Genomic DNA, 27,677 nt, shown 5'->3' with positions numbered 1-27,677 from the left:
AGGGTGGGACACTTTCAAGGTAGACAGGGGACTACCTAAAACTCCCTCCAACTGCACTCTCAGCAGGCGGGTGAGCAAATCCCTCCTGTGCCAAAAAATGGGCTGTACCTAAACTGTGATGGTCGGGGAGTGCTTGGGGGTTCTGCACGGGGCAGGAGGTTGAAGGGTCCATTCCAACCCAGTGGTGCCATAATTCTGAACAAGCAAAATAGATCCCACCCCAGCTCCAGAACTTAGGTGTTCTCCATTCCCAGACCCAGGAGAAAGGGGACCTGAATGTGCCTCAGGGGAACAGGATCATGCCTTGTCTGTCTTCAAGCCCTTCGGCCAGTAGTCCTTCATGTACATCCCACTTGAAAGATAGATGGACACGCAGATAGGCAAGCTCGTGTGCACGTATACACATACATACTCATACGCATACACACACACACGCACAAATACACGTACACACACATACACACAAACACACATACACACATGCACATGTACACACCACACATATTCACACACACATGCACACATACACACCATACACACATGCACACATGCACACACACGCACGCACGTACATTCACACAGACACGCATGCACACATACACCCCACACACACGCACAAATACACGTACACACATATACACACACACATACACACCACACACACATGCAGACACGCACATATACATGTGTACTTGCACACACACCACACATATACACATATACACGCAGGCACGCACAGAGACGTACACATATACACAGAGACACACATATACACAGACATACATTCATATACACATACACACACATACACACACACACACATGTGCATGCACACACACACATGCCTAAGCTCCCTCTCTTGGTAGAGCTCAGATTATTTTCAGTTTTAGGGGTCACTGGGTGGAATACCTTAGCTCTACCCAGAGGTCTGGATCCCCTCCACGTGGTGTTAAAGCGTCCTGACCCAGAAGGGCAGACAAGAGCAGCCATGGTCCTCAAATGTCTGCTGTGTCTAGAGGGGAGGAAGCGACTACGTACCCAAGGGTGGGTGTGTGCCCACAGTGATGACCGCTGGTCATGTGATCTATCTCCCCCGTTCCACCAGAACTCTGTGAAGATGGTCCACCTTCACCCCCCACAGTGACACCAGTCCGCAGAGGAGCTGGAGGGGGCTGAGGGGCCTCGCGTGGGTGGGGCTGCTTCCCAGCAGCTTTGCCCTCACACATGCCCTCGATGGCCAGGATGTGACCAGAGGCCAATGGCAAGTCCCCCTCTGCAAGGTGCTCTCCAGGGTCACTTCCCAACAAAGCCTGTCACCATGGTCCTTCCAAAGGCCATACCCTCCCATCATAGCTTCATCCCCACCTCCAATTCAGAGGCCTCAGCAGGTAAAGGGCCCAAATCCAAACATTAAAAACTATTTTTTCCTGAGAAAGGTGCGGCCACATAGGAGTCCACAACTTGAAAACTCGCCTCCAGGCATTGCAGCCAAGGCTACCCAATTCTGGAGGAGGTAGATGGGGCAAGCAGGCTGCGTCTGGGGTCTGCGCCTAGCGATGGCTCACTTCCTGAGTCCTCACACAGAAGCCCTGATTCGGAGCCCACAGGGCAGGAGGCTGTGCGGATGTTCATTACAAAAGACACCTCCCAGCAGTGGGAAGATGCGCTCTGGGAGCGGCCCGCCCCGGCGGCCCCACAGTCTCCTCAACTGCAACCCAGGTCATGAGATCTGCTTCACAACGGAGAAACCATCTCCCAAGCTCCCAGCTCCTCGTATCAATGCCGTGACCTTCGTGTAAGGCACTAGCAGGAAAGGGGGCAACAGGAACATGGGCTGACAGGGGGACCCCAGATGCCTGTGACTCCTCCTGCACGGGGCTCCCTCCTGCCCCAGGTAGACAGAAGTAGATGGCCCCTTTGCATGGGCTGGCACGTCGGCGCCTGTGCCTTCCAAATCTGTGTGGAACAAAGTATGAGGGTCACACACAGCCCCAGGCAGGGAAGCCAGTCCTGTCTCTAACTGCTCTGTGATGCCCTTGTATCTAATGTTTGCTCTTTTGTAAAGTGTGGATAAGAACAATGTTTAAAGAACTGAAAAGAAACGTGAAAGATACCAAGGAGCAGGACTGTGCTGAGGCTCTGCCCTGAACCAGCAATCTCCAGGTGGCTTCTTACGTGCTGCCGCTGAGGGGCCACAGGAACAATGGGTCCCCCCTCCAGCCACGTCCAAAGCAGCCCCCGAGCCTGTCCACGGTGGGCAGGGGTCCCCAAACTCTGCCCAGCCTGTTGGAGGCACATTCAATGCCTGTGGTTCTGCATTCCCACAAATGAGTCCCAGAGGCGCTGCCAGACAGGAAGGACCCAGACCCACAGGGGCAGGGAAGTCAGAGGAGCTGCAGGCCTCTGAGGGTGAGGAGGGGCGCCCCTCGTCGTCTGGCTTTAGTTTGCTGTAGAGCCCCTACCTGGAGGACCAGGTCCGAGGGAAGGAAGGCACAGAACCAGGGAGCAGCGATGGAGGCTTCTCTGACAGCTTATAATAAATGGATTTGGCCAAAGAGGAGGAAGGGAGTCAGGACAAAGACACAGCTGTTGGGGACACGCTCATTTCTATCATTTTCCCTAGAAGGTCTGAAAAGCAAGCACTTATCGGAATGCAAGGCCCCTGGAAACAGACCCAGGTTACTGGGAGGTGGTTTCCAGAAACATCTCGCACTCTGGGAGTCTGGAAGATTAAGGTGCGGGGTGTGGCGGGGGGCGGGCAGGGACTAGGGGAGCTCTACATTTAGTAGGAGTTAGAAATAAAAAACAATTCTTACTTTGATCAGGTTAAGTCTGTCATACTGGAAAGAAAACCACAAAAATTAGATTTGAAAAAAAAAAGGAAAGTCAAAGGAGGGTCAGTGCCACGGCGCGAGGGTGATGCCCGCACCGCGGCGGGAGGGCGGGAGGCGTGCAGCTGGGCAGGAGCAGCCGTGATTTGCCACACCTGCTGCGCCCGCCCTCAGGGCAGGTGGGAGAGCGGTAGAACGGCCCCTCGCTCCCTCTGGTGGCCACAGGCTGTCACTACAGGGCGGAAGCTGGGCGGCAGCACAAACTCATCGGGAAGGAAGTGCTGGGGCAGGGCTGCACCTAGGAGGGCTCGCCCGGGGCTGCACAGTGATGGATCCAGAGGGGTCGGGCCTTAGCGATCACCTGGTGCCATGCCTACATAGTAGCAAATGAGGAAACTGAGTCCCAGAGAAGAAAAGAAAGATCCCGTGCATGGGACCTAGGGAGAAGCAGAGGCACTGGCCAGCTTGCCCAAAAAATATAAGGCATGGTGTCCTCTGGGGTAGCCAGGAGACAGGGAGTGAGGTGGACTAGCTACAACAGTATCAGTAAAAATAGCTATGAAATGACTTACTGGGAATACATGTGATTAACCCCAGAAGATGTTCCACTGGGGAGGGGCATGTCCCCCTCCCGCTACCAGACCCTCCTCTTTTCGCTGCACCATCTGCTCCAGGCCCTGGCCTTCAAAGAGCCTAATTCCCCTACTGGTTCTAGTGTTCCTCTTCTGAAGTCTGTGTGTCCCGCACATGCACGTCCCAGACCAATAGAGCAGCTCCCAGCTCCACCTGGGATACTACGGTGTCCCTCCTCGCACGAGCCCGTCCTATTTTAACTCCATTGAAAGGATGGCAGGGCAGGTGTCGATGGCAATGCTCAGTGGGAGAATGAGGTGGGGAAGTGGGGAACCAATGTCAGAAAACTCAGAATGTGTCTGCCAGGGATGGGCGTGGCATCCACCCAATCTCCCAGGAGAAAGGAGACCTGCACTCACCCCAGCCCCTCCCTCCTCAGTTCCTACAAAAAGGCCCAGATTGGCTCCTGATTCCTGCTTGGCTCTCAGTCCCTTCATTATGTCTCCTTTTAGCCTCTCCAAAATCCCACTCAGAATTCCGCCTGGTCCCTGCCGCCTGTCCTGGCTACCCCATTCAAATGATTCATCCTGCCTCGGAGCTTACAGAACATCCCCAGCCACTCAAGAGTCAGGCTTGGGGTGTACAGAGTCTGGATGGAAACGTGTGCAGGAGCGGGGAGCGGGGAGCCCGATGCCCGTGTCAGGCCATATCCTTCCTCTTGCCAACTGAGCCTCGAGCACTCACTAGTCCCACATCAAGCCAGAGGTGGGAGGCACTCAAGAGGGGCTGCCACAGGGCATTTCAAAACCCCATCCCCAGACGTCAGACATGCCTGCACCTGCCAAGCTGCTGGAGCCCATTGAAATCTCCTGCTGGCTTCCCCGCTCCAGGTGAAGTTCCTCCTCCCCTGTCCACTGCCGGCGACGGCCATTTAAAATCCTCAGAGCCAAGATGCGCATTTAGTCTGAAGGTCACAGACTACAGGATTAACCGTGTTGCCCCTTGTCCTTCCCTCAGGAAAGGGAACCAGCTGTTCACTCTCCTCCTCCCCAAAGCTCTGAGAGACTTGGGACTATTAAGTCATCCTCGACTTCCCCTTCTTCAGGCTGCATCCCACCCCCTTGCCCCATGGGCCTTGCTGTTCCCCAACACCTATCGCTCACCCTCCACTCACTGCATGTTCTCCTAGGGCCTCAGAATTCCTGGGCTCCTGGGAAAGACTCTGGCACCAACTACATCTTTCCAGGGTCTGCCAATGTTTGCCAACCTCCAGGCATTGGCACCCCACCCTCTGGGAGAAGAGCTCCCCACTCTGATCATGATTCAGGATCCTAAGCACACCATGAGCCCCAGTCTGGGCAGTGGGTAGAAACGCTAAGGGGTGCCCAGGCTGAGCAGCTCTCGAGTGGATAGGAACAGAGCATGCACGCAGAGCTCCTGAGGGCGTGGCTGCTGCACCAAGGAACTCATTGACCTGAACCCCAGCCCCTCAATCAGCGCAGCCCTCCTGCCATCCTCACTCACCACTGCTGGGCAATCCAGAATCAACCACCAAAGGGGAGGGGCCTGCAATATGACCAGATGGGGTCTCCTGCCCCAAAGGAATGAAACTAATGCCAAGCAGGACTCTGTTTCTCAACCGCACCATATAAGGAGGGAATAAACTCCCAGCCAGAGGCAGTGTCCAGGGAGCAGGCAGACATGGGTGCAGGGTGGGGAGTGGGGGAGGGTCTGTACTCCGACATCAGGTGCAGTGAAAATGGGCCTTCAATGACTTCCAAGCCAGCCTGCCGGGGGACAGTGGGGCCGGCCCTTCTGGGAAGGGGACCAAGCAGGATATAAGGGCCAGAATCGGCAGGGCCAAGGGAGGGGGTGCTGAGCGCTACAGACAGATCCACACTAGAGGGGAGATAAAAGGACAGAGACAAAAGATGGCTTACTTTTGAGAGGCGCTTGTGAGACTAAGACCATGCATGCAAAGAAGGTATTTGGGAAATGGTGGGGAAGAAGAGGAAGAACAAGAAATCAAAAAACAAATTCAAGTGGGAAGCCAGCTCCCATGCCTCCCAGGGGTCCCCAATTACCCCTTCCCAGGCCCTGGGGGTCCCAGGGTGAAGAAAAGCTTCCTGAAGGAGCCCCTGGGCAAAGACATCTCCTGTTCCCCAGAGGACCGAGGCTGGTGGAGGACATCTCTGGGGAACCATAACTAGCCCAGGGCCCCCACCCCCCGGGCCTATTTTAGGCCTATCCATGGGCCAAGGGCCCCGGTACTCAGGCGGCAGTGCTGACATCCTTGGGAGGATGGTAAGGCCCTGCCACCCTCCTCTCTGCCAGGTGAGTAGCAAGTGGATTAGTGCAAAGGTAAGGCAGGAATGATGGCCAGGGAGGAGGTTAAAAATAGCATTCTGCAAGGTTCCCTGAGGACTCTCCCTAGCAGTATAGCTGTCCCAAATAATGTTCCCTTCTACCCCCGCTCCAGGGACCAAATTTGAAAACGGTAGCAGGAATAAGCAGATGACCCCCTAATGATTCCCAGAGCATCTCCCCTCCAAATCTAAAAAAAAATATGAGCCTCCCTACCTCGCCCAGCCCACCAAGAATGCTTAGCGGGGAAGATACTGAACTAGGGTCTCTCCTGCCTGTCCCGCCTCACCTCACTGGATAACGACTGTCTCTGGGCCATCAGGGCTGTTAATCACGTGAGGACCCTGGCAGATGTTCTCCAGCTCACCACCCCAATATCGCTCCTGCAGCCCCTGACAAGGAGGTACCGCCTCCAATGGGGTCCCGCTCACCTTGGAATTTTTGCCGCCGCTCCGGCCGGACTGGGAGGAGCAGCTGCGCTGCACGCCCTGCTCCGGCGTGGACGGGGACTTGTCCGAGGAGTGATCTGAGCCCTTCTCCACCATGGTGTCTCCGTCCTGGTTCTGCGGGGTTGGCGAGCGAGACCGCTTCCGGAGGATGGGCGAGCAGGCCGGAGTGCTGCGGTTGGAGTTACTGGCAGTGCTGCAGCGGCAGATGGAGAGAGGGAGCGGGGTGGAAAGAGAAGGAGGAGGAAAGGCAGGCAGTCAGTGATCGAGGCCAAGGACAAGTCCAAAGGAGCCAGCTCAGGGAGCCAGGTGAGGGGCTGGGGAGAAACCGGGAGAGGGGCCCAGGCTGCGGCTTGCCGCACCGTAATACTGCCGCTGGCCACGGGAGGGCAGCAGTGCCCATGTGCCATGGGCACAGTGTCAGTGCCATGACACAGACGCAGGAGGCCAATGGGCAACTGACATTTAGACATGCATCCATCCATCTGTCCGTCCAACCCATTATTGTTTGAGCCCCTATGATACGCCAAAAATTGTCTTGGGCATATAGAATTTAACACTTGAAAGGCTCACTGGAGACCATCCAATACAATCGGCTCATTTTATACATGCTGCAAATGCAAAGCTTCTATATTTTGTTCAGACATTTTTGTTCATGACAATAACAATTACAATCCTGTTTTTCACAGCCTTCACGTACGCGTTATTGCTTAAAACACTCCACCAAGGGAGTAATGGCAAGTACCATAATCCCTATGTTAAAAAATGAAGACCAATGCCTGGCAGAGGGACGCTAAATGCCCGCTGATCACAGAGGGCTTTGGAAACAAAGTGTGGCTCTTCTGATTTGTAACTCACCCGCACCATATTATTTGCTTGTAAGGAAGCCATGTGGGTTCCTGCTTCCTCTGCCCGGGGTAAAGATGCGCACAGCCGAAGTTCTCACATTCCATATCCCCATATCCCAACATTTATTCCCAATAAGTACCTTGTACTTCCCACAGGACCAAATCCACTTACACCAAGGCTTATAAACTGCAAATAAAATATTGACTATTTGATATTTCACTTCTGTTTTCAATGGACTAGAAGAAGAGATGAGAGACAGAGGGGAGAGAGAAACTGAATGCAGTTAAATGTTTGCTTTGCTTGCGAGAGTGCAGAAAGGAAAGAGATGGAGAAAGGGAGAGGCTAAGGAGAAAGTGCCAGCAGAAATGGGAAGGAAAGGAAATGTGAGATTGGAAAGCCAAAGAAGTATGGGGCCGGAGGGGTGTCCTGCCCACCCACTCAGCCATCTCTCTGCCGGGTCAGGCTTCAGGAGCACCCTGGCCCCCGCTGCAGGCTGCATCCCAGCCTTCCCTTGGGGAGTGGGGTGCAGGGCTGGGGACACTGTCATTTGCATGAAGATGCAGCTGTGACCTCAGATGTTCCATTGGCCCCATTTGCAATGAAAACCATGCCCCTTTCAGCAAAACCTTCCACCTGGGCATCCTTAGCGGAGAGAAGGGAACAAATTCCAAGAGCCTAACCCAGCAAGTGTGGGCAGGAGGGAAGCTGGGGGCAGGCAGTAGGGTAACTTTTGGAAGGAAACTGATAGAGAAAAAAAAAAAAAAAAGGAGACCAGACAAAAGGAAGATAAATGTGCCCCAAATATGTATGGAGAAAAGCAAGGCCCAATGTTCTACTGCATCCTAAAACAGAATTTACATGTAAAATCTCATTCCTAATACTAACAATAATTGTTATTGGGGGAGGCCCGTTTTTGCCCCACCCATTCCTTATCCTTACCCTCTAAACTCGTTTGCTGCCATAAACCCTGGAGAAAGGAAGGTACATTCCTTTTCTTTGGTTGGAAATGCCAGGCCATGGGGCTGGTAGCAGGCAGATGCCTGAGTGCACAACCCCCTGGGAAGCGTGGAGAGCAGGTGCCAACACACGTCTTCCTGGGGTAAGCCTCCTTGCTCGAGGGCCAACTCCAGCCCACAGCCACATATTCAAAGGTTTAAACTGTCTTCCCGGATTATGTTACTAAAACAATGGGGACCTCTACCCTCTAGCCCCAACTATAGTAGTTTGCTCAAAAAAGAACTAGAGAAGTTGAGAGTGGTGGCATGAGCTGTAATCCCAGCTACTTGGAAGGCTCAGGCAGGAGGATCATTTGAGACCACGAGTTTGAGACCAGCCTGGGCAACATAGTGAGATTCTGTCTCAAAAGAACTAGAAAAGGGATGACAATCAAACACATGCCTATCAGACACAATGGCCCCACAGCCGTTGCGTATTTTCCTTACATGAGGGACATCTTCACAAATTCCAGACCCTGGAATGGAAAAGAGATGCCTTCATCCTTCCCCAAACCCAGAATCCCTGCTAACTGGCTTCAAGCAAGAGGTAGGCAACACATTCTAACCTGGAGGCAACTGACTCCAACTATCCAAAACCACATGAATCTCACATGAAATGATCCAAGCATGAGAACTCCTCACCGCCCAGCAGCCCCACTTCAGCCCACCCTCCACACACCATGCAAAGATCTACATACCTAAAATGCTGCCCTCAGCACATCAGCCAATAAACAACTTACACCGTCTCTCTGCTCTTAAGGCTGCTGATCATCTGTGCAGTTCTTGGAAACTTCTCCCTGATGACACGCACCTCTCTTCTACTCCTCTGCCTGTCTCGACTCTTGCCCCCCAGCCTGAAATTAATCCTTCCCTAAAGGTGAGTCTGTCACTTCCCTGGCCGTCTCCAGGTTTCTCTAACTCCAACCAGGCAGAGACTCCTCTACCTGCTTCCGGCCCTGGTCACAGTCGCTAGCCTAACCCAACAACCAGCTGCCAGGCGGAGGCTTCCTCCAGATGATGTCTCGTGAGTGCCTCACACTGAATACAGAGCTGGACATCTTTCCTTCCAGATCTCCTCCCATGACCGCCCATTCTTGATGGCAATTTCACTATCAGGTTTCTCAGGCCACAGAGCCCTCACTTCCATCTCACTCCATAAAAAATGAGTCACTGAATTCCACTAATTCTATTTCTACAAAGCTTTCTACCTCATCCTTCCCTTCCTTCCCCAGGGCCCCAGTTCAGGTTCAAGGAATTCCGCCCAACTTCTTCCAATAAAGAGCCGGTTAAGTGGTCTTCTCTGCCTCCTTTTCTTCTTCCTACTCACTCAAAGCTGTGTCATTAATCTTTCTAAATACAAGCCCAACACCTTACTATGCTCTACTAGCTCCCACATTAAAGTCCAAAATCCTCAAAATGGAATCTAAAGTTCTCTGCTAAAAGTAAATGACACCTCTATGCTTTTTCTCTCCTCATATGCTCTTAAAGGGCTGGCATATTCCACACTTACACACTTTCCCCCAATTCCCTTAATATACATGCTTTTCTCCTGCCTCCAAACTCCCATACGACTCACTACTTGAGCCTAAAGAGCCCTTGCCCTCCTCATCTTGCTGCTGGAGTCCTGCTCATTCTGTTTGCTGTTGTTGTTGTTTTGTTTTGTTTTGTTTTTTTCCTGTTCATTCTTCAAGACCCATCTCAAATCCCACTTGCTCCAAAAAGCTTTTCCACACCTCTCCCACGGAGCTGACCAAAGCATTGAACGCACATAGCCTGGTATGAAGGACCTACAAACTCCTGGAGGCACAGCCCTCTGCATGCCCCACATGGCCCAGCAGGGCTGTGTCAGTGGCATGTGTTCCACTGAGCTGAATCCCACCCTAGTGACAGTCTTCACCCCCTTGGCTTTACCAATCCCGAATATCAAGATGGCTTGCAAATCTGTACCTTCAACCTGCTAATATTCATCAAAATAGCTAAACATTATTGAGTGTTCATGAGCTCCTGGTGTAGCATCAAGTACTTATTAAATATTATTTCATTTAATCCCCCAACCAACCATGAAGTTGCAACGAATAGTATTGTTAGTCCCATTTTTCAGGTGATAAATTTGGATTCTTGACAGATTAAGTAATGCACCCAAAGTCACACAGATGGATGGGAGGCAGGGCAAGATTTCAAACACAGGCCTATCTGATTGTCAAGCTCATTCTCAGAAGCAGGCATGCAGTCGTGTTTGTTTGCCGGGTGGATAGAAAGATAGACAGATGGAAAGACAGTGGGTAGCTGGGTGAGTACAAAGAAAGAAGGAATCAACTTCCTGCCTCCAGGCTTCAATCCATTCTCTCTTTTCCTGTCAAAGTGAACTTTCTAAAAAGAGGATCTGGCATTTTTTTCATCCTTTTTGATGACCCCTATAATTTCCCACCCTCTGTGGAATAAAACCTGAACTCTAGACTATATGTTCCTCAATTATCTCACTCAGCCTACCTCTGAAAACCCCAACACTGGCTACCTTTCCAACACACCTCTGCCTCGGCCATCAGGATCTATCTGCACCTCTGCCTCAGCCATCAGGGTCTATCTGCACCTCTGTGTCAGCCATCGGGGTCTATCTGTGCCTCTGCCTCAGTCATCGGGGTCTATCTGCACCTCTGTGTCAGCCATCGGGGTCTATCTGCACCTCTGCGTCAGCCATCAGGGTCTATCTGTGCCTCACCCTCAGCCATCGGGGTCTATCTGCACCTCTGTGTCAGCCATCGGGGTCTATCTGCGCCTCTGCCTCAGCCATCGGGGTCTATCTGCACCTCTGTGTCAGCCATTGGGGTCTATCTGCGCCTCTGCCTCAGCCATCGGGGTCTATCTGCACCTCTGTGTCAGCCATCGGGGTCTATCTGCACCTCTGCGTCAGCCATCAGGGTCTATCTGCGCCTCTGCGTCAGCCATCAGGGTCTATCTGCACCTCTGCGTCAGCCATCAGGGTCTATCTGTGCCTCACCCTCAGCCATCGGGGTCTATCTGCACCTCTGTGTCAGCCATTGGGGTCTATCTGCGCCTCTGCCTCAGCCATCGGGGTCTATCTGCACCTCTGCGTCAGCCATCAGGGTCTATCTGTGCCTCTGCGTCAGCCATCAGGGTCTATCTGTGCCTCTGCGTCAGCCATCAGGGTCTATCTGCACCTCCTGTCTCTTATACACATCTAGATGTGTATAAGAGACAGGTGTCAGCCATCGGGCCTCTGTGTCAGCCATCGGGGTCTATCTGCGCCTCTGTGTCAGCCATCGGGGTCTATCTGTGCCTCTGCCTCAGCCATCGGGGTCTATCTGTGCCTCTGCCTCAGTCATGGGGGTCTGTCTGCAGATCCTTTTACCATGCACACTCACTCTTCCATGTCTCCATGTCTTAGCAATCTCTTTCTCTCTTTCTCTCTCTCTCTCTCTCTCTCTCTCTCTCTCCCCCTCCCTCTGTCCCTCCAATCACCTGATGGACATCTACACTTCCAGACTAAGCCCACATATACCCCTTACGTGTCCCCACCCGGTGCTCCACCTCCACTCTGATCCTTCTCTATAAAAGAAGAAATGTTTGCAGTTCTAGTTCTAAGTCAGCAAAGTCAGCACTAAACTTGCTAGAGTCCGGAAACTCCTACAAGATAACCCATTATCCCATAGATTTGGATGTCCTGCTGAGCAAATAAAACCAATTCCTGAGTATCTTCTAACATATAACATACATAACATAAAGTTTCAAACAAACTTTATAATGTGCCATTCATCTGACCCTGCCACCGTTATTCATAACAGGATGGCAATATATTTCAAAATCTTGGGATTTAAGAGCTAAAAATAAAAAAGACCTTACATTTGCTGTAGGGATGGAATGAAGACTGGTGTTAGATGGGCTATGGGACTAAGACCCCCTCCCAGAGTTTAGGGTTAGTATATTCCACCCTCAACTTCACATGTAAGAAACCTGAGTCTAGGGGGTTAAGTGCCTGGACAAGGTGATATGACTTTGGATCTGGCTCTTCAGTTCCACAAATATTTCCTGGCATAATATGAGGCATTCAAGTTCATTTTTGTGAATAAGAAAGGATCTGTGTGCTTGGGACATTACTAGTCAGGAAGAGCTGGGGGCCTATTCTTCTCGTGTTAATATAGTCAGTAAGTGGGATGATAGAAGAGAATAAAGGAAAAAGAGAAATGCTGCCTTGAGGATGTGGCACTTGTGCTAGATTCAGAAAATGTGTTGGAGTTAGCCAGGTGAAAGGTATGGGGTTCAAGGAGGGCATGGTAGGAGAGAAGAGAATGTTGGGGCGGGGGGGCAGACAGCACGAACAAGGATGAAAAGGCATAAAACAGCATGGGATATATGGAACACTGACAGAAACCATGTGTCACCAAGTATAACATGCTTCAGCTGACGTTTTAGAGATTCCTGTAATCATCAGCTCTCACTCATAATAGGTCCTCTAAGACCCCCACCAGCCACCTTTAAGCCATGGCAGGGGCCCCAGAGGTCATTCATTTATTCCCCCATTTCCCCTATTTTTAAAAATCTCCAACACAGGCTATTGCTGTCCTCCCCTGGTTACCTTACTAGCAAACAGTGCTCCCTGAAGTCTGACCACAGTATCTCATGCTACCTACGGTTCGATCCTACCTCCTGTAGTTAGGTCCAGCTGATGTCCTTGAGAAAAGGGAAGTAGAGAAAGAAGACAAGGACTCTTCAGGCTTTCTTCAGTGACCCTCTGCAGCATCCCTGCCCCCACCCCACCCCCGCGCCCATCTCAGACACAGTGGCCGCTACACCACTTTGCTTGGCTTTCTTCCTCATCCTTATCCCCAGTGTGGTCCTGCAGGCACAAGGCAGACCTTGTCAGCAAGCCAGCTCCCTGATCAGCTAACCGTGCATTTTGCAGAATCCTGCGTAGAGCAGAATAGTTAGTTGGCGTTCCAGGGTGCCTCACTTGAGTTAACTTGTTTGCCTTCAGAGAAAATCATTTCTGCCCCAGATATTGCAAAATATATACCTGTCTCTCTGTCCCCCGGTGCCTCCACCTGTTTGGACTGCAGCTGCTCCCTCCTACTTCCCTCTGCAGTGCACGCCCTGGCTGCCCCAGCCCTGGAACGTTCCCAATCAGACTCTCAGCCCCGCTTCCCACACCTGAACACTGCAATGAAGTGCTGACTTCATTGTTTCTTCTAAGCCCAGCCCTACAGTGACCTGGATGATCAAATGTATGGCTGTAATCATCTCAGTGCCAGGAGCACTGGTAATGAGAGATACAAACACCTATCTCATAGGACTACTGTGTTAAATGAAATAACCTAAGTAAACGATTTAGCACAGTGCTTGGTACACTCCACAAATATTTTTGAGCTGCTGCTATCATTAAGAAGGCTCTTGGCTGGGCGCCGTGGCTCACACCTGTAATCCCAGAACTTTGGGAGGCTGAGGCGGGCGGATCACTTGAGATCAGGAGTTTGAGACCAGCCTGACCAACAGGGTGAAACCCCATCTCTACTGAAAATACCAAAATTAGCTGAGCATGGTGGTGCACACCTGTAATCCCAGCTACTCAGGAGGCTGAGGCAAGAGAATCACTTGAACCCAGGAGGTGGAGGTTTCAGGGAGCCGAGATTGTGCTACTGCACTGTAGCCTGGGGGACAGAGCAAGACTCCATCTCAAAAACAAACAAACAAACAAACAAACAAACAAAAAGACTCTTGTTCCTCTCTGTAAAATGTTGAGTAAATATCCTCATCCCCTTTCCTCAGAGGCTTTGACGCTCCCAAGCACCACTTCCCATAGTAGGAACCAGGAACACAAAGGATGCTTCCTTAACATGCAGAATCCCAGCCTTAACCTGACACCACGCCCCACTCCCCCAATAAATGAAACTTTCCAGTGGATGGCCTTAGGAATCTGCATTTCAAAATAAGTATCACAGTTCATTCTGAAGCACTTTGAAGGTTGAGAACCACTACACTCCCAAGAAACTATCTCTTAAGTATCAAGGAGTGAGTGACGTATCTGCCCAGGTGACAGAGACCTGTTTACAACTCTGGGTATAACAGCTGTGCAGTGTCCACCAGGTAGGTGGACCTGCTGGAATAGTAAAAGCATCTGAGCTTGTCATAGGAATTGCTAATGTGAAAGAATCTGACGTGGAGATGATGAGGTGTGGGCAGAACCTGATGGGACATCACCTTTTGGTGTAGGAGCCTAACGATTACCATTGGCACCAAGGACCACAGCCATATCACAAGCATCTCCTCTGTCCCTGCCATTTGTAGCATGGGGTAAAGGCTGATGACTAGTCCCTAATTCCTAAGAGAAGACTACCCTGTTACCTAGTTACACATGTCCTATCCCCATGCTGATTCCAAAGTTTCATTAATAATCCTTCTCAGTTCTTCATAATGCCATCACAAATATCCATATGAATTAGCCAGCTCCCCTTTGAATTTTCCCATAGCACATGCTCAAGTGGCTGAGAGAGAAGAGCCACAGGTGTATCTGTATAACATTTGCATGAAATTTACATGCTGCCTGCAAATGCCTCCATTTGTAGGTCTGCCCCACTAAACCAGTTCCAAATTCAGAGTCTACAAGGACTCCATGAAGATGGTTATTCTTTCTGTATTATTGCTAGTCACTTGCTAGAGTCTACATTCTGTGCCCATGTCACGGCAGGTGGCAAGGGCAGACCCAACCAGAACCTTGTAGAGGGGAATGAATAGCCCAAATCACAAATACCAGCAGGGCCTCCAATACCCCTTGGATCCTCCTCCTTAGATAGCAAACTACCAGGTCACTGGTAGTGACCTGGTAAGGCTTGCTTCACTCCTTGTCATAAACCCCTGAAGTTCCTGGTCTCAGTTCCTTTTACTCATGAAAATAAACCCACAGTCCCAAGTTCCCAGAAGATTTGACTGGTTCAGAGAAAGAGCTGAAAGGGCCTTTCAGGTCCAACCCTCTCACTGCTGTGAATACAAAAGGTCCAAGGAGACGACACAACTGTCCACCAAGGAGTTAACAGAGAGCAGGATGGCTCTTCCCCTTCACAGCTCAGACTCAGGCACCTAACAGTGCCAATCTCAGTGCCTCCCCTTCCCCACCTACACGCTTTTCAGGATGCTGGATGGGCCTGGGGTTCAAAAGGATAAGACCTGCACTGTTCTAAGAGGAGCTCCCTGTGACCATGCATGGAACCTGCTCTCTGTGTGCCTATCACTGGCATCTAAACCTGGTGATAAATGCCACCGGGTCCAGTTCCCTTTCTAGGGGAGAAAATCAAGCTATGATTACCTGTTTGAAAGAAGCGACCAGAACAGCTTTGAGAAGAGATGCTTTTTGTCCCCTACAGCGTAGAAGTTCTCCTCCCAAACTTACACTAAAGCAGAGTCTCAGCCTGGTCCAGGTGTGCCACACTTTGGCCTAGATTTAGCAGCCGGTTGCATTTCAGTAAGGGACAGAAAGGGAAAGGGCTCCCAAGCTAATGCCTTTCTTCCCTGTCACAGTTCCTACAAATGCCATCTGCAGATCTGACACAGAATGGACCTTCCCTACCTGCTGCAAAGGCAACATTTGGACAGAAATGAACCTCTTGTCCCCTCTCCTCCGTTTGGGTAACTTGTGGAAATTCCTGGAGGCCTTTCCAAATCGGGCTCTTGGGTGAAGTATACAAGGTGTTCCGGGACAGGGTTTGTCCAAAATTTGGACCAAAGGTGGAACTGGACTGTTGCCAGGTCCAGACCACCGGTAGAGACACCTTACAAATGGAAGGCTGACAATTCTCCACGCTCATGAACCAGCCACTGTGGGCCATCCAAACATTCACTCAGTGTCCACACGACCCATCCCCATCCCCCTACCTCCTTCAGCACTCTGTCCCTCACGTGCCCCATCTCTGTAAATACTGAGTAGATAATTCAGAGCACTTCTTATGGGCAACAAGCCCCACTTACTGATTCCTCCTTCCTTGTCTTGTATAAATATTTAAGTTAAAAAAAAAAAAACCCAAAACTTAAAAAAAATTTTTACAAAGAAATTTAAAGGTGGGAGAGCCCCTCCAAAACATCTGCAGCCAGCTGACTAATTTAATACCTAGACATAGTCTCATCAGGGATCTCCTCAACCCTGGAAGGAATTACTGGGTGCAAGGGAAAGTCTGAGCAGTGACGTTGGTTGTTGATGAATTTATTAATTGACTAATTAACATAAGGGCAAAGTCCATGGAAAGTTTTTGGCGAAGTAGAGAAAAGTAGAACTTCAATTACCCTTCTACTGGCGTTCTCAGTCCAGAGAGGCGATAGGAAGAGCTGGACGTGGGCAAAAGTTGTTTGCCTTCCCTGCTCAGGCCAAGGAGAAGAGGTCCTTCATCACCATGGCTGGAGTCTCCATCGTCCCACGCCCCCCTGCTGCCTGGCTTTCCTACAGCTTCTGTTCAGTCCAGAGTTTGGAATTCAATCCAGGAACAGGCATGACAAACACTATTTTTCATTTCCATGGAGACAAGGCCCTGCAATAGAACCAGGACTCCATGCCTGAAATGACAAAACAGGCTGACCCAGTTTTCCCCCTTCCTACAAAAACAAAATAAGTTTGTTTGGGTCCTGCCACAGCCAAGGAGAAAAATGCAAGAGTTCCTGTTATCTCTACGGATATTTCAAAGAGGAACAAATTAGAACTATCTTTGAAAACACTGATAATGCCACAGAACCAGCGTCAGAAATCAGACATAAATCACTTTACCCAAAGGGCTCATTGTCTGCAGTAAATCTATTCTGCTTCCGCCTCCAAAGCAGCTGGGGAGAAGGTTCATATCCCCTAAGAGAAGGACTTAATGACCAACTATCCAACTTCTTATAGACTCCAACTATTTCCTCAACTCGTCGTGCACCGTTTCCTCCCTCATTTTATTCCAGCCTCCCTGGACCTTTCTCTTTCTTGAATAAACCCGGTTCCCCTAGGATATTGGCACTTGTTAGTCCCACCGCCTGGAACTCTTACTCTAAACTTTTGAATGCTGGTTCCTTTTCAGCCTTCAGATCAAAGCTCAAATGTCACCTCTTCAGAGTAGACTTTCTTGAAGGACCACTCCATATAAATAAAGTGGCCTTCCTAACCCCAGGCAATCATTACCATGTGGCCCTGTTTCCCTTCACTGCCCTTGCAGGAGCGGAAATTGTCTTGTTTTGTTGTTGCTGTTTCATTGCTTACCACCAGGCTGAGCACTCCATGGGGGCTGGGGCCATGTCTGTGTGTGCTTCCCCAGTACCTCCAGCAAAATGACTGGCATACACTGGGGTTGCAGATTTATAGCCCTTGAATTTTTAAAAATGGGATCTTCTTAAAGCCGTTCATTCTATCGTTCAGCCACTCTGATAGACATGTCTTTCTAAAGCTGGCCCTAAATCTGGTTTTTTTAAAAAGGCCAGCCTTTTAGTCCTTTTTCTGGCTCTTGGGTCCATGAAAACTAAAATATGACATCACTTCCAGACTCTCTGCTAGCCTTGTCACTGTCTAGACATCAGGGTACCCGATTTTAAAATCCTGAGCTGACTGGTGCCCTTGAGAAAATCACTTTTTCTTTCTATGCACCTGTGTTTTTTGTCTGTTGCATGATCACAACCTATTTTCCTGGAGTGAAAATCCTTTAAATAATAAACCTAATTAGACCATGCATCCCAAAAGTAAAGAGCTTCCTATAATTGCTCATGGAGTGAAACAGGATTAGCAGTGGAATGTGAATTCCCAGTTAAGAAACTGAATCCTGTTCCTAAATTCAGTCCTTTCCACGTGGCAAAGACACGGGCTGAGAGTACAGATTGTCGCTAGGCACATATTCAGCTAGCTCCTACATCTACAGGGCTGGGACAATAAAGACTTAAGATGAAGCAGAAGATACTGAAATCAAAGATAAGAACTTACTGCTGTTGTACAATTTCCTTTTCCTGAGATTGTTCACAACAGAACAAATGCCTACCATTTAGGGGAGAGTCCTGCTGGGTTCGCAGGCTGAGCATTGGCTGAGCTGATCTACAATAGTCTGTAGTTTGGAAGGAGCCCATAGTGGTCATGTAATCCATCCTCCCACTGGATGCAGGGCTCCCTCTGCAATGGCCATTGGGCCACCGGGCCTCTGCTTCAGATTTCTACCGACAGAGCTCCCACTGGCCAGCTGCTTACGTGTCGGGGCAGCTCTAATGGCACTCTTACGTGCCACAGTCCTCATTCCTCCAAGACTCTCAGTGACACTATCTGTCCAAATCTCTGATTTTAATAGTCTTTAGAAATTAACCTGACCTTGCTGATTCAATGTCATTAAGCAAGAATCGTTGGAGCACCTCTAACTTTGTATTACATATTCATCCTGAGGGCCCAATAGGACAGCAACAGTGTTATGGTTGTTTGTGCCCACACGATATTAAATGTGATATTGGGCACACAGTAAGAACTTAATACTTTTAAACTTGCCTCTATGGCCAGTTGCAGTGGCTCATGCCTGTAATCCCAGCACTTTGGGAAGTTGAGGTGGGAGGATTGCTTGAGGCCAGGACTTTGAGGCCAGCCTGGGCAACATAGCAAGACCTCATCTCTACAAAAAAAAAGAAAAAAGAAAAAAAAGAAAAATTAGCCAGGCATGGTGGCAGATGCCTGTAGTCCCAGCTATTCAGAGTTTGGGGCGGGAAGATCACCTGAGCCCAGGAATTCAAGGCTGCAGTGAGCTATGGTCACACCACTACACTTCAGCCTAGTCAACAGAGTGAGACCCTTTCTCAAAATAAAATATGAAATTACATTAATAAAAGTATATAATAAACTTGCCTCTAACAATATCAGTCAACTCTTTAAGTACAACCCCACCCAAAGTATTTCAGAAGCCTCAACGTTCAAGGGAATGGAACCTTGTGAAAGCAGAAAGGCGCTAAACTCTCCCAGGAAGCCCCTTCCTCAAAAGAGATTTCCAATCCACTGGGAGGCCAAGACCACTGGAACAAGGCGAGGAGTTCAACTGAATAGAACGTTCAGCTTCTCCTGTGTTTGCTCATCAAGGGCCCCTCCCCCATCCTCAGCAAGAGAAACGCTGCTACTAAAACCCGCAGGATCCATCCATCCACCCATCAAACAGTTGGTGAGGGCCACGTTCTATGCCCATGCCAGGTAAAAGTCTAGGCATTGGGGATATTGTCTCTGACTCTAAGAAATCCACAATCATCATGGGAGAGCCAGACATGTAATGAACCAACACCGTGCAGCATCTCCCATCACCACTCGTCAAGGGAGACAGGCCAGGAAACTGAGGAACAGCCCCCAGGAGTTAGGTGGCCTTCCTGACTCAGACCTTCTTCATGTCTGATCTGGGGACAAGCCACGCCTTTCTGAGTTTCCGCTTTTATTATGCAAGAACGAGAGTGGATGCTGCCTAACCCACACAAGGACATGGAGGAGGATGGTAAAGAACATATAAAGAATGCACTGTGAAGTACTGAGAGCAGTCACATCTCTGAGACAGAAGGACTCAGATCTAAATTAGGCAAAGCATCCAGAAACAAAATCCAGGCAGTCTGGGCCCACAGTTAACTCAGCATCACCAGCCTTTCCTCTGGCCGGGGCCACATCACCTCAGCGCCAGAGACTGCTATGGTATTGTCAGGTCCATGTTCCTCCAGAGGCAGTGGGACCAAGGCTGTGCAGGCCGGGGAGAAGCTGTGACATGCCACATGCCCTGCCCCTCATATCGCTCATCCCCTGACCTCACTGGCCTCCCAGGATGGCTAATCTCTCTGCCTGACCGCTGGGATTCAAACTTGGTTCTGATTTATTTTTCTGCTATAATTCAAACCGAAGCATACCGAAGAATGACTACATGTTAAAGTCAGAAATTTTAGAAGAGAGAAAACTGTAAGAGGTCAGTCCCACTGCTGGCTTCAAGCAGATGCCCGTCAACCAAGAGAGGATTTAGTCTAATTTAAAATACATTCAGGGTACGAAATCCCAGGGCTTTTCCCTTGCCACCCTTCTCACTGTCTCCTGCTATCATCAGGAAGTTATTTATGATTTTAAAAAGAAAAAGCCCAGCCTGGGCAATATAGAAAGAGCTGGTCTCTACTATACTTTTAAGAAAATTTAAAAATGTTCTTAAAATTAGCCAGGTGTGGTGGCTCCTGCCTGTAATCCCAGCTACTTGGGAGGCTGAGGTGGGAGGACTGCTCGAGCCCTGGAGACAGAGCTTGCAGTGAGCCGACATCATGCCACTGCACTCCAGTGTGGGTGACAGAGTGAGGCCTTGCCTCAAAAAAAAAAAAAAAAAGAAAGAAAGAAAGAAAAGAAAGAAAAAGAAAAAGAAAAAACCCTCTGTCATATTGCACTTAATGCCATTTTCTTTTATCCCAGCTATCCTAGACTGCAGGTCAGTTCATCAGTTATAACCCCTCCTCTGTTCCTATCCTCCTTTCTTTGGGTGAAACAATTCTACTTCCTCAAACCTATTCTCTGAAGTTAAAAATCACTTCTCCTACAACATCCCCACCCAATCTTTAGCTCTCAAGGAACAGTCACTAATTGATGTATAACTCATTGTACCTTGGGACAATTCTGATAGTTTTTATTTTAAGCTCAAACTGTTTCCTGTGGCTTCCTACCAGAGGTCCTATCCTACTCCCTTGTGAGCCACAGAACAAATCTAATTTCTCCTCCACGTGACATTTTCACGTGGCTCTCATGCCTTCTCTGGACCTACTGGACTCTCACATTAACATGGCTCCCTTAGCCAGCAATTGGATTCCTTCTCCTCTGAATGGAGTCCGGGTGATCTCAACTTTCTTAACTATGAGGCCCAGACATCGTTGTAATACTGCAGAGAAGCGGTCTGAGCAGCTCAGAATAGAGCAGAATCATCACTTCACCTGCTTTGGAAGTCATAACACAAACATATATTTTCAGTCATTTTCTGAATCAAAAGAATCAAGAAATTACTCACTGTTCCTTTATGAGTCTCTGGGTATAGTGCTTCAACTTTATCCTGTAGGCTAAGTAGGGTGCATATTCCTCCAAGAAGCAAACACCCCCCACCACTTCCGCCAACGAGACAAATCCAAGTTTCGGCAGAAGGATGAACAATTTTACCCCAACTCAGGTTACACTATAATTCTGAGTGTTTTTATAAGTATCTCTAGGCCAGATGCAAAACCACAGACCTTAGGAGTCTCTTATCTGGACACAGGAATGGTGTTTGCATTTTTAAGTGGCTGAAAAACATCTGGAGAATATTTTGTGACATGTGAAAATGATAGGAAATCCACATTTCAGAGTCCATAAATAAAGTTTTATTGGGAACACAGCCATGCTCGTTTGTTCATAAATTGTCCACGACTGCTTCCACTGTGCAAAGCAGAATTGAGTAGCTGAGACAGCCCGGCCCACAAGGCCCCCAGTATTGACTATCTGGGTCTGTACCAAAACAGTCTGCTGGCCTCTGGTCTAAACAGAAAAGACCTTGAGAAGGTCAAGGGGAGGCTGCCTGCATCCCAACCACTGGGGGAAAGGGCTGCATGGTTGTTCTTGTCCGCAGAGGAAATCTGTAGGGCCAGGAAACAGAGAAGCGGGGAGGGGGTGTGGGAGGTGTTTAGTTTTAGGCTTTTTAAAAAATTATTATTAAACAGAGGCAGGGTCTTGCTATGTTGCCCAGGCTGGTCTTGAACTCCTAGGCTCAAGCGATCCTCCCACCTCAGCTCCCAAAGTGCTGGGATTACAGGCATAAGCCAGCACACCCAACCAGGAGTGTTTCTTCTAGGTGATGACAGCTTTTATTCCTTCATTCTTTCCACAAGTGCTTGTTTTGCAGTTGCTTAAATGCCTACAGAGATAACCGGACTAGCTGATTCTCTACTCCCCACCCACCCCCAATTCTCAGGGGGCACTACCTTTTAATCATGGCCTTGACGTTATCAATCTCCTGCTACAAGTAGCTCCCAAAAACATTCCTTTCCCTTACCCTTCTTCCAAGGCCAGCTTTTTTCATCTTGGTCCCAAACTTCTCTAACCTGCCCAGCACTATCCAAGGCAAAGGCTAGAAATACGACCACTATTCAAGGTCAGCTGCGGAGGGAGGAAAGGCAGGAGGTAGAGGAGCGAGGGGGTCTCCCCAGAGCAGAGTGTGTGAGCAAGTGTCAGAGAAGAGGCAAAGATGGCTTTCTCTAGCCCTGCCTGAGCTCTTGGCTGAGGCCCCAGGGAGAGAGCAAGCTCCAAGTCCTCCCCCAGCCCTCCACTTCCTAAATCAAGCAAATAACTAACAATGCGAGGAGGTGTGGGGGAGTAAGGCCCAGCCACTGGGTAGCTATTTTCTCAAAATACATAGCAAATCTCTGTGCCAAATGCTGGCTAAGCCAAAGAATAAACAAATCCCTTTATTTCTCTGAGATGAGAGCTATCAACTTCCTCTCTCATCCTCTCCTTCTGCTAGCCAGATCCATCTGTCCTATGGCCCTCTCCCTGTGGGATAAGCAGTGTCTGTCCATATCTTCCTGACCACAGCTCTGGCCAGCTCCTACCCCCGCCTGAGGCACTGCGGAGGGAAGCCAGCAGGTGGGGAACAGGAGCACATGGCCTGTCCACACCTCCCCCAGAAACTCTCGGCCAGTTCTCCATGACGTATCGTGCCACTAATTCATTCCTCTGCCCTCCTTTCTCCAAGTTAGAGGGCCCTGAATAAGTCTTGCTGGACAAGGAGACCATCATCACCCTCAACCCAGCCTTTCCCTCCAGCCCACCCCAGGGCCACCCCTCCATGATCCAGAGCTCAGCTCAAGCAGTGCTACTATAGAGGGGAAGAGAAAAGGCTAGGAGGGGAAAAGAAGGTGGCATCTCTGCAGCATGATGTCACACTGGCTGCTTTCGGATCCCCAGAACAGAAAACAGAAGCAAACAACATGGACTCCGGATTTACTCTGCCTTGAAAGGTTTGTGTTCTTGGCAGCTCTGAGCAGCCTGCGTCAGATGGGAAAAGCACACAACCAGAAAGACAGGTCTTCACCAAAGCCCCCAGGGCCCATCCGGACCCCAGGACAGAGCCATCCCTTCCAAAAAAATCCCACGAGGAAACAAATATAGACTCTCTCACACACACACACACACACACACACACACCACAAGCGTCAGCACGAGTTAGCACTAACCTGGAAGCCATTAGGTAGGAACAGTAGCAGAGTGCAGTGCAGAGAGGAACTCATTCATTCATGCATTGGGCAGTGGGGGGTGGGGGCGGGGAGCGGGGGCCCTGAGGAGGCTGGAGGGCACTCACCTCCATGACCATCCCAAAGCCCTGTTTCTAACGGGGGAGGGGACTCGGGCCAGGACTCTCAGAAGCTGGGGGCGCTTCTTTGCTCTGCTGTTTCACACCGCTGTGGAATTTTAAGCATGACTCCCCTTTATTTCCCTCTCCCCCACCTCCCTCTGCGGCTGCTATTTGGTGTGGTCTTGCCGCCTTACAGAAGTCCCTCTCTCTCTCTCTCCCTGGCTCCCTTTCTCTCTCTCCTCTGACTCCCTCACAGACAGCTGTTCTGAGCTCAGGCACGCACGCGCACAGGCGCACAGACACACTCAGACACGCACCCCTCTTGCGCGCAGACACGCACACGCGCACACACGCACACGCGTCGCCTGCCGGTTTACATAATGCAACTCTTTGGTGCAGTCAGCTTGCCGGCGCTCAATTATTCATGCCAGCGTGGAGGACAGAGCGGCTGGGGCTGCGCGGGGGTTATTTCCTTTTCATCCTCAATCCCACAAAATACAAGACCATGTTCCCGGGAGACTCTGCTCCCTTCACTGCCACCAATTATTTCCCAGGTGCTGCCCACTAGGGTGACCTATATCAAGGAGGTGACACTAAATAAAAACACAGGTGCCTGACTCTAAAGAGAGTCATGCATCCTTCAAAGGATGAGGGCTGCTCTCACGGCCTGAGCCCTGGGAGAGGAGGAAGAGAGGAGACCAGCACTGAGACCACAATCCACAAGAAAAGATGGCCGAGGGCCTCTTCAGTGTAGCAGCTCCCAGACTTCCAGGATGCTCGCCTCTCTGGCAGGTTGGGCTGTCACAGACGGCAAGAGTAACACTCAGGGAAAGCACTTACATTGGTGACAAAGCAGAGTCGCCTGAGTCTTCTAATTCGAAGCTGCACCTTTCTTAAAAGTGGTTTTTTTTTTTCTTCTCTGTCCATTCACTGAAATGCAGTATTAGTACTCAGACAGCCCCCAGAGGAATGTTCTGGCAGTGCGAGGTATTCTATTCAGCAACAATATTAATACTATTTTGAAAGTCATTCATGGTTTACAAAGCATTTTGCCCACATTCAATCATTTCATTCCCACCACAATCACCTAAATACTGACCTGTTTAGTGGATCTGGAAGCTAAGTCCTGGAAAAGCGAAGGTCCCATGTAAGAAAGAGGCAAAGCTGGAAATCCAGATCACCTGCCTCTAGACCCATGGCAATTAACTAATTGTCTCACACCCCAACTATTTGAGAACCACTGTCATCTCTTGAGGGATGTAGCACAAAACCGACACTAACAATGAAGATGGTTAGCTCAGTGCTTCGGAAACTTTAATCCCCTAAGAATCTTCTTCACCCATAGATTCTGAAAGAGCAGGTCTAGGGGACCACCCAAAAGTCAGCCTTTCTAACAAACCCCCAGGCGACACCCACATTGCTATTCCAGGACCACCCTGAACAGCAAATGTTTGGCTTATGCATTCTCATGCTTTGAATCTTCCAAAAAGACAGTTTTGTCTGTCCACCGCAGCCGCACAGGAAAACATGCTGAAGGTGAACAGTAATTATAATCCATTGATGTCACCTGCATCCTGCTCAAACTCATGCTGAGAGCTAATATTTCTTGGGCATCTGTTGGCAAAATGTCTCATTCTGGGAGGGCCAGCCCCTGCAGGCTCATCATGAAAAGCCTTTCTAGGATTGCTTCTGTCTGCAGCCCGTTGATAGAACAGCAGCCTCACAGTATCTGGGAAGCAGACAGGCCTGGGTTGTCTGTCCCTACCTCCGTTACCGAGAGGAATCCCAGTTCCAAGGAAAGGTATATTGGCAGTGCCCCAATTTCAGCCATCCCTCCTTGTCTGGCTCAAGTCCGACTTCTTCTGAAATGCCTATCTGGCTCTTCTCTGTTAATCCACAGAAAGATCTTGGACTAGAGTCAGATCTGGAACCAAAGTTGAGGTGCACTGCCTGCTGGTCACCCACCTACTCTCATCTCAGACTCAGTTTCTTCATGTGAAAATGCTAATACTACATATTTCCGCCTTTGTACTGTTGAACAGATGATGAAGTCAAGAAAAGAATGTGAAAGCTCCCAAGAATAGTTGGGTACCTCCGCTGCCACTATCCTTATAGTATACATTGAGAACTTAATTGCAAATTATGTTGTCCTCTGGTGGTTTTACATCCTGAGAAGATTGTAGGCTATTTTTTCTTTCATGTCCCTCCAGTATGTAGGAGTACTGGGTACACACATATTCAGTAAATATCTTTGGGTTGGGCATGGTGGCTCATGCCTGTAATCTCGGCAGTTTGGGAGGCTGAGGCAGGTGGATCACTTGAGCGCAGGAGTTTTAGACCAGCCTGCCCAACGTGGCGAAACCCCATGTCTACTAAAAATACAAACATTAGCCAGGCATGGTGGCACGCACCTGTAATCCCAGCTACTCGGGAGGCTGAGGCAGTAGGATCTCTTGAACCCAGGAGGCAGAGGCTGCAGTGAGCCAAGATCACACCACTGCACTCCAGCCTGGGTGACAGAGCAAGATTCTGCATTTAAAAAAAAAAAAAAAAAAAAAGTTGCACCAAATGTCCTTTCCTCCATTAAGCCATAAACACAGGGGTTGGTGGAATCAAGTGGCCAGAGTCCTAGTCCTAGCTCCCCCACTCACTTACTATGTAACTTTGAACAAGCTGTGCTAATTTTGGGGGGACTTTCCTTCTTCTATTACAAAATGTACAGCTATATGTAGGCTTACATTGTTAGTATTTTCATGGTTTATATTAAATGCAATGGGTTAAAACCATATGTCAGGGACCAGACAACTATGACTTCAAATGTTAGTCCTATTAATTACTTCTTCTGTACCCTTTGAAAAGTTAGCTTCACTAAGTTTCCGATCTTTCAATCTTTAGTCACAAAAATAACAATCTTAATGGAAAGCGTGAGGATTAAATGACGTAAATACATGCAACATGCTTCTCGCTGCATCTAACACATAGTATGTATCTGTCTAGTAAACTGAAGCTACTATAATCAATACTGGTCAAAAGCAATAGCTACTGTTGAAAAACACAGTGAAAAGTGGTGAGACCGATATTCAGAAGCCTTGAGTTTGGATACAAGAAAGATCTCAGTTCCTTAAGACACATGAAGTATGTGCGTGCTATTTCTTCAGTCACCAAGATGTTATCTGCCTGCTCCTCCCAAAATGGACATCATTAAATAATAGAAAAGTAACAAAACAAGCAAATCAGGGAATCTGGACTGTGTCTACTGTTACAGAATACAAGCCTTTCATGCTGAGAAGCTCTTCACTTGAGCTACAATAAAACCAAAACTATCCTGATGATAGCAAAAGAGTACTATCTATGTGCAATGCAATTTGCTAAACCCCCGACAAGAATTATTTCATTGAATTATATCAACAGTATATGAAGTGGATAATACTTATTATTCCCATTTCTCAGATGACAAAACTAAGAGGTAGAAAGTTTAATAACTTGCCTACAGTACATGGTTATTAAGTAGCAGAGCCTGTATCTGAAACCCAATGTGCCTCACCCAAGTCCTACTCTGAACCATTACATTGAGTGTGAAAAGAAGGGGCTACTGACATGCCATTAGGAAGGCATGGGCCTGTTTTCCCTAACCATGTTCATAATTTCACACAGAGGCACTCAACTTTCTGCCCTTGTCCTTCTTGAAAGGACAGCACAAACTCTGGGGTGACCAGCTGATCTAAGAGCAGGTACATGCTGCAATTCTAACAAAGCCAACAGGACTTCCACAGATGGAACTTATACCTTCAGACTCCATCTCCACATTTTCACAGCTGTTTGGTGCCTAAATTCCTAAGCTGCTTTTCTATAAATGAATTTAGGAAATTGAGGTAAAAGTGGGTGCCTTTCTCTGAATTAAAACTTTCCCTCGCAGATACAGAAAACTGACACTATATTCTATTTCTTAAAGGAAAAGAGGTTTCTGAGAGTCCTGTGCAGTGTCAAAAGCACTTTCCAGAGACCACCCTAGAGGAATCAGGGCTAAAAAAGAGAAGAAGTTAAGATACACCTGCAAATCCAACTGAACCAATCCATTCAACCCAGATCTGATCAATCACATTTTATATAAAGAGGGTCAGTGTCTACACAGTATTTTATTCACTTCCTGTGTTTGATAATTTTTGTTGACATGCATGGGAAATGTTGACAATAAAGGCTATGATCTTACATCTCTGAATCCTACCTGCATACTAATAAAATTAAATTTAAAAACTTCTTACAGAATAGCACTCTAAACAGTTTACATAAATCTGAATTTGTTGAATCATGAAG

At 48.9% G+C, this 27,677-nt stretch overlaps 1 protein-coding gene across 1 annotated transcript in view; it reads right to left on the bottom strand.

Moving 5' to 3' along the window:
- GRAMD1B (GRAM domain containing 1B) overlaps window positions 1-23,455 on the bottom strand; it is a 71,237-nt gene extending 47,782 nt beyond the window's left edge. Inside the window, exons 1-5 of the mRNA XM_012001698.1 lie at window positions 23,370-23,455; window positions 6,200-6,410; window positions 5,345-5,365; window positions 2,176-2,458; window positions 1,790-1,956 (exon numbers count right to left, since the gene is read on the bottom strand). Coding sequence (XP_011857088.1) covers window positions 1,790-1,956; window positions 2,176-2,458; window positions 5,345-5,365; window positions 6,200-6,313 — 585 coding nt within the window. The 5' untranslated portion in view covers window positions 6,314-6,410; window positions 23,370-23,455. The remainder of the gene's footprint in view (window positions 1-1,789; window positions 1,957-2,175; window positions 2,459-5,344; window positions 5,366-6,199; window positions 6,411-23,369) is intronic.
- Window positions 23,456-27,677: the final 4,222 nt, after the last annotated feature.

The sequence above is a fragment of the Mandrillus leucophaeus genome, unplaced genomic scaffold, assembly GCF_000951045.1.
Source record: "Mandrillus leucophaeus isolate KB7577 unplaced genomic scaffold, Mleu.le_1.0 Scaffold669, whole genome shotgun sequence".
In the NCBI taxonomy this organism is placed as follows: Eukaryota; Metazoa; Chordata; class Mammalia; order Primates; family Cercopithecidae; genus Mandrillus; species Mandrillus leucophaeus.
This window is presented reverse-complemented; position numbering and strand designations above follow the sequence as displayed.